Here is an 11,824-nt window from a genome sequence, read left to right on the forward strand (position 1 = left end):
GGAGGAGGATATTTGCAAGGGCATCTCAGAGTTCTACGAGAAGTTATTCACTGAGACTGTTGAGTGGAGACCCTTGTTTGAGGGGCTTCAGTTTGCCTCTATTTCTAGTGAGGAGTGCTTAGGTCTTGAGGAGCCTTTCTCTGAAGAGGAAGTTCTTTCTGCTTTGAAGAGTTGTAACGGGGATAAAGCCCCAGGTCCCGACGGTTTTACCATGAGATTTCTTTTGGAGTGCTGGGAGGTGGTTTGAGGGGAGGTGATGGGTTCATTTCATGCTTTCCATGCTCAGGGTTCGTTTGAGAAGAGTTTGAATGCCACTTTCATTTCTCTCATTCCAAAGAAAGGAGGGGCGATGGATATTAGGGATTTTCGCCCTATTAGCCTGGTGGGGTGTTTCTACAAGTTGATTGCCAAGGTTCTTCCTTCTAAGTTGCGGAAAGTCCTGGATGGTGTCATTTCTGATTCTCATAATGCTTTTGTGGGAGGTCGTCAGATTTTGGACTCAGTTCTTATTGCTAGTGAATGTGTGGACTCCCAATTACGCAGTGGGGTCCTGGGAGTTTTGTGTAAGCTTGACCTGGAGAAGGCTTACAACCATGTGAATTGGAACTTCCTTCTTTACCTGATGAAGAGGATGGGGTTTGGTGATCAGTGGAGGAGATGGATTCATTTTTGTATTTCCAGTGCTCGTTTCTCGATTCTTGTGAATGGTGCTCCTACCGATTTTTTCTCTAGCTCGAAGGGTTTAAGACAAGGGGATCCGCTTTCCCCTTTCTTGTTCCTGTTTGTGATGGAGGCCCTCAGCAGATTGATAAGTAAGGCTATTGAGTTAGGGTTTCTGAGAGGCTTTTAAGTGGGCAAGGATGCTGCTCCCCAATTGGAGGTCTCCCATGTAATGTTTGCCGATGACACTTTGGTTCTTTGTGATACGAATGTGTCCCAGCTTAGATATTTGAGGTGTGTCCTGATTTGATTCCAAGTTGTTTCTGGCCTTAAGGTGAATGTGGGCAAAAGCGTTTCGGTGCCGGTGGGAGAGGTCCCTGAGATTGGGTTTTTGGCTGATAGTCTTGGCTGTCGTACTGGTTCCTTTCCCATCTCTTACTTAAGGAAGCCTTTGGGGGCCTCATCTAGATGTGTTGGGGATTGGGACCCTGTGGTGGATAGGTTTGAGAAGAGGTTGGCGGGTTGGAAGAAGCAGTATCTCTCCAAGGGAGGTAGGGTCACTCTGATTAAGAGCACCCTTTCTTGTCTTCCTACTTATTTTATCTCTCTGTTTCAGATTCCCTCTTCAGTTGCGGAGAGGATTGAGAGATTGCAGCGTAATTTTCTGTTGGGGGGGAGAGGTGAAGAGTTTAAGTTCCATCTGGTTTGTTGGGATCAAGTGTGCAGGCCAATTCGTTACGGAGGTTTGGGTCTTAGAAGACTGGTGCCTTTTAATAAGGCTCTCCTTGGGAAATGGTTGTGGAGATTTGGTGTGGAGAGGCATTGGCTTTGGAGGAGGGTCGTTGCTTGTCGTTTTGGGGAGTCTAGAGGAGGGTGGTGTTCTTTGGAGGTGCGTAGCCCTCGAGGTGTGGGGGTTTGGAAAGTCATTCGGAAGTGTTGGGATGAGTATTCCAAACACGTTCGTTTTCGAATCAGGGATGGCACGAGGATCAGCTTTTGGGAGGATGTTTGGTGTGGGGAATCTCCTCTCGCCACCTCTTTTCCTCATCTTTTCAGGATTGCTACGGATAAGCAGGCCATGGTGGTTAACTGCTATCATCTTGACAGTGGGTCTCTGGTTTGGGATGTTCGATTCAGGCAGTTGTTTCAGGATTGGGAGATTGAGGAGGCCATTCGTTTTCTGGAGTTGTTGTATCGCCAAAGGATTGTGGATGGGATTTCTGATTGTTGGTCTTGGGCTGCCACCTCTTATGGGCATTTTGAGGTTAGATCCTTTTTCAGATGCCTCACAGATGATCACAGAGCTCGCTCCCCTTGGAAGGTTGTTTGGCACTCTAAGGCTCCTCTCAAGGTGGGTTTTTTTGTTTGGACCTCTGTTCTAGGACGGATTTTAACCCAGGATAATTTGAGAAGGAGAAATAAGGTGGTGGTCAATCGCTGCTATATGTGTCTTCGGGATGAGGAATCTCTGGATCACCTTCTCCTCCATTGCAACATGGTTAGGACTGTTGGAATTTGATGTTTGGCTTGTTTGGGATTCTTTGGGTTATGCTTGGATCCGTTAGAGAGTTGATTGAGGCTTGGAGAGGTTGCCATGTGGGGGCTCACATTGTGGATGCTTAGAGGGCTACGCCTCTTTGTGTGTGGTGGTGTATTTGGCTCGAGAGGAATAGAAGATATTTCGATGGGAAGGAGTTGTCGATTTCTACTCTTAAATTCTCTATCATTTCCACTATTTTTTGTTGGGTTTATGGGAGAGATCATAGATCTTTAGACGAAATTGTTGATTTTTTGGCTTCTTTGAAGGCCTAAAGGTCCTTTGTGGCCTTGTGTATATTTTCAGGGTTTCGCTCCCCTTTTGAGCGCTTTTATAAAAAATTTCTTACTTATCAAAAAAAAAAAAAAAACAAATATATATAATATATATTAATATATGCAAAATATATTAAAATGAAGTATGCTCTTATTATACACATGTATTGTTACTAAAAGTTTAAAAAATTGCAGGTTATGCCTCAGACCTCACGGGGTCTTATCGATATTTGGAGGAGACAGAGGGTGGGGGCTCGAGTTCGCGACTTCTGGAGGGCGACTCCCCTCTGCATTTGGTGGGGTCTATGAAAAGAACGCAATAGAAGATCCTTTGTTGGGGAGGAGTTACCCATTGGGGCTCTTAAATATTCTATTATTTGTTCTCTTTTAGTTGGGGCATGGGGAGAGATTGTTCTTCCGCTGAGGAGTTTTTGGACTTTTTGGGGTCTTTGGATCCTTAGGCTTTCTGTTTTGCTCTTGGTTCTTGTACAGCTCTTGGGATGCGTTCCCCTTTTGAACGCTTTCTAATATATTTTTACTTATCAAAAAAAAAAAAAAAGTTTAAAAAATTGCTGATTAATCCCGAGTTTGGTGCACTTAGAATGTAAATGGTAAATCTACTGAAAATTCTCAAGTTTTTTGTTCTTGATTCGTAAATTTTTTTATTATGGTAGGGTGGGGGTTTGGTTTTTCCTTATTTTGGTCTTAAGATTTGAACAAAATTGAGCAAAGAAAGCTGAAAATGGGATTTTTAGACTAGGCCAAAATCACAGTCGTCTCGGACTCTCGGCAACGTCAAGCCGAGACAACAGGATTCTTATTCCGAATGAGATCAATACCTGACGCAGTCTTGACCTCGATGAGATGTGTCAAGTTCTAAAACCTTGCTGGAGTGGTAAGCACATATATTTTACTGGCTCGATGACATTTCTCATTTTGTTCACGTCTCATGGCAGTTTCCTCTACTTTCACAACAGTTGTGCGTATAATTGTGATATGTAGTACAATGCATGCTTTTGACCTTCACTAATAGGTTTTCCAAGTAACCAGATCTTCCTCGTTTGTACTTCTCCCAGTACTTTCCATAATTCAGCCTTAACTTCCCCCCACCTTGTAAACAAATATAGTCCTTTGCTGCGAGCTTAGTCTCTTTTTATAAGTAATGAGGCAGATAATGTATACAACCCCTATTCTTATTCATTTAAGGTGTATATTCATAATTCATTTGTGGAATTCAGTTATAACTTCCCCACCTTGTAAATGATATAATCCTATGTTGCGAACTTAGTCTCTTTTTATATGTAATGAGGCAGATAATGTATACAACCCCTATTCTTATTCGTTTAAGGTGTATATTCATAATTCATTTGTGGAATTCAGTTATAATTATCAAATTTCACATTAATTATCTTTTATTTTAGTTTCAAGAATATATCACATATCGTTGTGCTTTTCCTCAATAAGATACATATAGTGATGAAGTACGTGGACCAAGGATGGAAGATTTTGTGGCTGAAAAACAAGCATATGGCGGCAAAATATAATATCTATACCAGACAGTGCACATGCAACAATATTTCCCAATTTTCTTATATTCTTATCATTCTGAAAACTTGTTATTTATTTTATCTACACTTTTTATTTTGTTGTATTCCTATCATTTTACATCATTCTTTGTATCTATATATTACTAATTTATGTAGCATATTCTTCAATGTGTTATCCTTATTAAACCATAATTTTGCACATACAGAAAGTATTTCATCTATATTTGAAGTTTTAACTTCTACATGAATATACTGACCGACTGAAATTGACGACAAGAAGATCTAATCGAATCTAACTCGCACAATTTGCAAATTTGTATATAAGATGTAAGAATATGAATAGACACCAGATTAAATCTGTGTGAATATTCCTTGTCTACATAGAGAAACCATTGAGTTTGCTAACAGGAATAAGATTGAGAGAGAGAGAGAGAGAAAAAATAAAAAATCAATGTGTCACAAACCTTTCTCTGGAAGGTAGATGCGTCATTTGCACCCTTTGGGGACTCACTGCAACAAAAACCAGAAGCACCATATAATTGAAAAGCACCAACTCAATTTAACGATGACGGCTGCTGTGATATAATATGGGTATGTTTCTGCCCTTTCTTATGTAAAATCTCTTACGTGCAAATAAAAAAGTAAATAATTCTTGATATTCGATTAATAAATTCATGAGATGATCATAATAAAAAATAAATAAAAAAGTGCATGAAAGTTCCACAATTAAATCCCCTCTAATATTTCTTCAGAGTCACCGCAAACAAAACTTAAGCACAGGACTGTATTTTATGCAGTTGATCTGACCAATAAGACATTAATTTGTCTGCTATTTCTAAAAATTTCATTTCCAAAACAACATTTGATTGTAACTTAAACTGACTAATTTCTAGCTTCCATTTTATTACTAAAGGAAAAATAAAAATACTTTTGAATAGAAGTTCCTTGCCATTTGTCCACAACAATAGGGATGACAGAGACCAAATAAGGCATTATCTGCAATATCTGTAAACTTGAATATAATCTTTGTAGCACAATTTTGGAATTAACTTTGCTGTTTGCAACTTGAATAGCACAGATTCCTTGTTGCACCCAGGAAAAAAAGATATAAAAACACATGCCACGGCCAACCAAACAATGCTTAGGTCTGAGAAACTTGTACATTTGCTTGTAGATAATAAATGTTTTAGATTGTTGATTACCAGAAATGCATAATAACTTTGTAGGAAATTCTGAACATGTGTATGAATCAAAGCCTGAGGCAAGGGAAAAAGTCAGGAAATTATCAGAAGTGGTTTCATGTCGAGTAGACATGGATAATTGGGACTTTTCTTGTGTTGTGAGCCTGTGAATAATGCAGTAATGTTCGAGTGCTTGGGTTGAGTGTTTAAAGGACAAAGGTTGGAGCTTGTGAAATAGGATTTTAAAATAAAAAATAGGTCGACTCTAATATCATTTTAGGTTTTTAAAGTTTTAAAAAGTGCAGAAAAAACAAGGACGAAAAAACAAGGACGCATAAAAGTACAAGAAGAACCTAAACAGCATACGGTTTTTGAATTGCATCACACAATCCACGGAAGAGCACAATTGCTGATTTTTTTCCTTCTAAGACTTGCTTTGTTGAATTAAAATTAGCACGTAGATATGCATATATGTATAGATATGTATATTGACTTTTAACTAGTCCTATTTCTATAGGTTCATATTTAGAAACACGGAAAGTTTGATTAATAGAACTCATGCACACCTATTGAAGCCTAGAAATAAAGATCGAATAGTATAGCTTGACCCAAAATACGACCTACTGACCATACCAGTTTCCATATCCAACAAAATAATAAAACATACTCTTTCTAATAGAACCACATTTAGAAGCTTTTTTTTTTTTTTTTTTTTTTGTAAGTTAGAAACTTAGAGACTTTGACTAATAGAAGTCATATAAACCGACTGAAATCTAAAAATAAAGAACCAATAGCGTAGCTTGACCCAAAATATACCCATTGACCCCTACTAGCTCCCATTGTCAGCAAATTCCGACATTATCAAAATACCTTTAATTCCTAAAACATATGAAAATATAATAGAAACTGGCAAACAGCATTTTGACCTAAAATTAACAAAAATGACTTACTTGGTAATACAAGGCCCCAAGTGGATGCTTTCCCGATTTGGGACCAATTTCTTAGGTCGTCCTCGATTTTGTTTCTCTCGAGCTTGACCATATAACTAATCCATCACTCCTAACATCTAAAATTGACGGGACAAACGCTAAAATGTCCTTTTAAAATAGGAATGCATTTACCAACCCATCCCACAGGGCCACACCCCACCCTCCATTCAAAAAAAAAAAAAGTAGCATGAATATTTCTTGTGGTCGTGTCCAAACTGGACAATGCTCCAACAAATCTCCTGGAAACGTGGAAAGCAAGCCACAACCTTGATAAAATTTATAAAAGAGCAAATTGCATAAAACCCCCATGGACTATCTGATTTTTGCACAATCCCCTTTGACCAAAACTTTGACCTAAAATCCCTCAAAACTATCCAATTGTTGCAATACTACCCCAACATCAAAGAGCTGTTAACGGTGAATGGAAAGTACCAAAATACCCCGGACATTGAAATAAAGTCTAGGGGACTTCATGCAATATGCCAAAAAAAAAAAAGGTATAGAATTGGAATTTGCAAAGGACTTTAATACCCATGGACGAAACTATGTCATTTTTTAGAATTATTTTTCAATGATAATATTAAAATTAATACAAATAAAGCATTGGGCATAGTGTTGTTAAAAATTATTTCCAAAATATATATTTAAATGGATTATATTTGTAATTTTTTTTTTTTTAACAAAAAAAACAATTAGATGCATATATAAGAAAATGAAATACCTTGGAACAATTTTCAATTCTTTCCTAAATTTTTTTTTTTTTAAATTAAAAAAGGAAAAGAAATCGTAAAATGTAAATCATTTTAAAGAAAACCTAACTTTTAAGAAAATTATATTAAGGGGCTTTTTTATCTTTATAATATTACTTTATGGGCGCGTGAAACTGATGCACTTTTTAGCGTTAAATTCTAGCGGCTAACTTGATATAGGGGACATGTTGCAACAATTGGATAGTCCAGGGGCTTTAGATTAAATAATTTGTCAAGGGTGTACTGTGAAAAAATTGGATATCCAGGGGGGTTTATGCAATTTGCCCTTTTTGAAAAGAATTCATATCATAGATAAGCACCTCAGCCATGTAGTGGACAAAATTTGAAACAAGAAAAGAACAAAGTTGTGAAAAATAGAACGAGAGCAGCAATGCTGCAATAGTATTGCGGTGGAGGTGGTATGGAGTATGCATATGATATTAGTTGAGCTTCATCTTCCAAGTTACATTTTTTTTTTCTTAAAGCAATTCCAAGTTATTAGGTTGTTGAAATAAATTAAATAAAAATTGATCAAAATTTTGTTTTTGCCTCATGTAGTATAAGTGGGTGCGTAATATATATGGGAGGCCACATCCTTCTCGTGTCAGTTTCCTACTTATCAAAGATATGTTGTCTCAGGGTACAAACTTTGCATTGCATCAAATGCTCTTGCTGATGTTCCATGTCTATGATTATACTACATAGCTAGCCTTTATAAAGAGGCATTTACCCTTTGGCACACATGCATCATCAACAACCACAAAATGAATAGCGGAACTATGTTAATGATCCATCACAAAATGCACAATAAATTAAGACTTTACCTTTGAGAAGAAGAGGTTTACACTTTTGTAAGAGGCCACACTACTAGAATCAGGCACAGCTAGCCATTGTATAAAACATGCTAATAATTGATGAGTGTCTATGGATCATAACATTGTGATTATTTTAAAGATGTCATGATAAATATTCACATATATAAAACACATGCATCAGGAACAGTTGATCTTCAAACAAGAATTATAAAGTCATTCATGGATAAACTAAATGAAACAAAAACAAAATGGATGTAACCCACCTCTCTCTCCATCTAAGAAGAGCTTCCAGTAGAGGTACAGGCGTGTGTCGTGCCACCATAGCCAAGGAATCCAGTACCTGCTCATAGGCTGGGTCTGATGGTCTAAGGTACTGTCCATCCTGTAACTCCCCAACACAAAGCAAGAATAAATATGGAGAACTGTTACCGAATATAATTAGCAAATAGCATCTGATAGCACGAAAGACTTTCTCATGCCTTTTTAAAGTCAATAATCTGTTGGTAAAATAATAGTGGCACAAACATAACGTTCTGATTTTGAGAATCCAGTCGTGTTGTCTGTATCATGGCAAGACTATTATATTAAAGATAGTTTAAGACTAAAAGATTTTTAACTCTTGCAAAATTTCTTTGGATTTGTTGACTTTTTCTCAACAATATGTTGAAAACCTTATTGTGTCCTATGTATCATGCCCGATAAATAAAAGTGAACAACAATAGGCTGTTATTATCAACGGGTATCAACACCAAGCTACTGACCCCCATAAACCATTCTTCAAGACTTTTTTCTCAACATTTGTCTGCAGTTATAACATAATCGTACAATCCAAATTCATAATTCTGATTATCATTAGTCACTTCTCTTTCAACTTAGTTATTCAGCTTGTTTCTTGTTTTGAAAAGTATTTTCTGCGAATAAATACCCGCATTTCTTACCAGTTGTGTATCTTAAGGATGAGTAGTGCCACATTCTGTATATATTAGTTGTCATTTCTACTAAACTTGGCCTGAAATGGATTCTATGCCAAGCATTAAACATATCTTGAGTACTTCTTTGGTATGCCAAGCTTTTTGGTGAACAATGTGGATAAATAAGCTTTTTGGAAGCATCCTCACTCTCGACAACCTTAGAATGAGACGCCAGGTTGTGGCGGCGAACTAGTGTTGCATGTGTAAGAAGTTGGGGGAATCTGTGAACCACCTTCTGCTTCCCTGCCCTGTGGTGAGGGATATTTGGGCTATTTTATTGGTTGCTTTTGGTGTGGTTTGGGTGCTTCCTGAGTCTACGTTGGATTTGTTAGAGGCTTAGGTAGAGTGTATAGTAAAGAGCTGAGTTATAGATGCTTGTAGGGCCACTCCTCTGTCTTTGGAGGGGATTGTGGCATGAGAGAAATAGGAGATCCTTTGATGGGGAGGAGTCTCCTATTTGGTCTCTCAAATACAATATCTTGTCTTCTTTATTCTTTTGGGTTAATAGGAGAAATTGTAAATCTATGGATAGTCTTTTGGATTTTGTGGATAGCTTAAAGTTGAAGTGTCGATGTAGGCGGCTTGTAATTCCCTTGGAAGCGCTCCCCTTTTGAGTGCCTTTTATGATTATTGCATTAAAAATATATATATATGCTTTATCAATTGGCTTTCCTCGAGTTTTATCTGGTTTCCATGTGTTCTCCAAATATCTTTAATTTATATAGTGTACTTGGGCAAACCAAATTCAATCAAAGTTCATTATATATATATATATATATATTTACCAGATAAGTACTCACACACACTTTGCCCACACCCACACTCGAACCCCTCCCCTCCTCTTTGAGGATGGGGAGGTTATACCATTGGGCTAGAGGCACTTTGGTAAAGTTTAATATGTTTTATGAGTAGCAGGCGTCTCAACGACTCAAACTACTGCATATAAACTAAGCCCCCCATCCGCAAAAAATAATACAAATCAATATCTCTTCGCAACCCAAAAGTTTGACAACTACTTCAGAATCACCACCACTCCACTCCTTTAAATGAATATTACTTAATTCCAAATCTATCGCAACACTACACAGTTAAAGCAGTATTTTCTGCATGGTAGGGAATGCCCTCCTTCTCAGTTCTCACTCTAACAACCCTTCAACTAAAGAAAAACCCAAACCACAAAGAAAATCATCTCCCTGGCAAACAGACAATAGATTAAAACAAATTATCCACCGTCTCTTTGTTAGTTATGAAGAGACGCCAATTCAATAGGTTGTCAATTTGTTGACAACTTTCCAAGTATCATCATCCACCCAAAAAATGCCTCCTTGGGCAGCACTTCTGACCACCATATAACCTTTCCAAGGCAAATTACTGATAAGAAAAAAACTCATATTTACTTACAGAACCTAGCCACCCTGACGTAATTGCTCGAGTGTTCAATCCAATAAAGATCCAGAACGATCCTCCCGATAAAATCCTCCCTCAACCAGTCCATGCCAGAATTTAACCATTGTTCATTACAGCCACAACCTTCTAGAGATCCAGCCATCTCAAGCTTATGGTCTTCCATTAACCCACTCCATACAAGATGGTAATCTGTGAAAATCACAAATTCCCCTCCCAACAATCTATTTTCTCTCCACTGCTCTCCTCTACAAACTATTTGCCCTACTAAATACTTCCACAGCCATTTAACCACTAATCCCCGTCAAGAAGGTTACGTAGTTCCAACACATGAAAACATTGATCGAGAACAAACTTAATAAAAATGATGGTTTCCGTTTTCATATATATACATACATATAGTTAATCATGTAAAATAGGTGTTTGATCCTGAATATGCCGTTGTTTGAACATATTGAATGGTGATTGTAAGTTATACATCCAGGAGTACTATTGAGAAGTTCTTTGGCCGACTACGTTGAATGATCAGAGATTTCAAAATAATCTGTTCTTCTCAATGCAATTCACCTTTCGCAAATTGAAATGCAATGTTGGCACTCTCTTGGCACCTTTAGTGGATTGGTTTTAGCAATCAAAACAAATGTTTCATGAAATATGAGTTTAACTCAATCAAGCTGCTATTGTTTTTGCCGAACTGGGCACTTGAAATTACAATTCAATTGCTTGAGTTTCTTTCTACTTACCTAAATTTATAATTGAAAGTAAATTCTACCTTTGACCAAACAAACCCCATAAGAAAAGTTTCAAACTAAAAGCAATATTGTCTGATTTAGCATAGCTATATTTCCGAATCAAATCCAGTGACAAAGCTCAATACAATTTACAGTTGGCACGAAGGAAGAGGATGAACTTACCTGTGCTTGGGCAGTTTCGATGCGTCGCCTTGCAAGAGGAAGGAAGCGTTGCAGCAGCGCATCCACTATCAGCTTCGCGGCGCCCCCCGCCTTCATTTCTTTGCCGCTTCACACTTCGACTTCAACCCAACGTATTCACTTGGCTCCTGATCGTGATCGTGATCGTGATCCCAATTAAGTAGGACTAATAATTTCAGACATATTAAAAATTAGTCCCATAGTTCACAGTAATTAGGGCTCTGCATGTATAATAATGACATTTGTTCATTACAGGAACATATATATATATATATAACTCTGCATACATGTATCATACAATATACAGTAATAGTTTAAAGGAATAGGAAAACATAAAAGGAGTTTAGCCGTACAGGGCGGAGGGAGCGGTGACAGACGCCGATGTGTCCTTGTGACATTGATTGGGGCGACGGAGTGAGGGAGAAAAATGAACGAAAATTTCTAAAATATTCTTTTCATTTTAAATTTATAAAATATTCTTCACTTTCCTTTTTTCTTTTTTTTTAATCCTCTTTTGTTTTTTTCACTTGATTTAGTTATAATTTTCTTAACAAAATTATTAAATTTGGGCATGTTTGGAAAAACTGGTACTATTATTTCTGTCAAAACAAAAACATGCTTGGTAAATTTTTTTTTTTTTAAATTAAATCCTTTAGTATTTGACTATAATTGAAAAATAATAAAATAATATTTTACTTACTAATAAAATATTATTTTTTATTTTATTTACTATTCGAGTATAATTAAATAATAATTTTTATTTT

The 11,824-nt window shown here is 37.0% G+C and overlaps 1 protein-coding gene across 1 annotated transcript in view; it reads right to left on the reverse strand.

The window, feature by feature from the left end:
* The window catches only part of LOC132287159 (uncharacterized), a 35,565-nt gene extending 23,947 nt beyond the window's left edge, over positions 1-11,618 (reverse strand). The window contains exons 1-4 of the mRNA XM_059789679.1: positions 11,414-11,618; positions 11,043-11,226; positions 8,017-8,135; positions 4,484-4,529 (exon numbers count right to left, since the gene is read on the reverse strand). Coding sequence (XP_059645662.1) covers positions 4,484-4,529; positions 8,017-8,135; positions 11,043-11,138 — 261 coding nt within the window. The 5' untranslated portion in view covers positions 11,139-11,226; positions 11,414-11,618. The remainder of the gene's footprint in view (positions 1-4,483; positions 4,530-8,016; positions 8,136-11,042; positions 11,227-11,413) is intronic.
* Between the last annotated feature and the right edge of the window lie 206 nt (positions 11,619-11,824).

Source organism: Cornus florida, unplaced genomic scaffold, assembly GCF_030987335.1.
Source record: "Cornus florida cultivar Cherokee Brave unplaced genomic scaffold, ASM3098733v1 CherokeeBrave_3.0.0_Hap2_Chr11, whole genome shotgun sequence".
Taxonomy (NCBI): Eukaryota; Viridiplantae; Streptophyta; class Magnoliopsida; order Cornales; family Cornaceae; genus Cornus; species Cornus florida.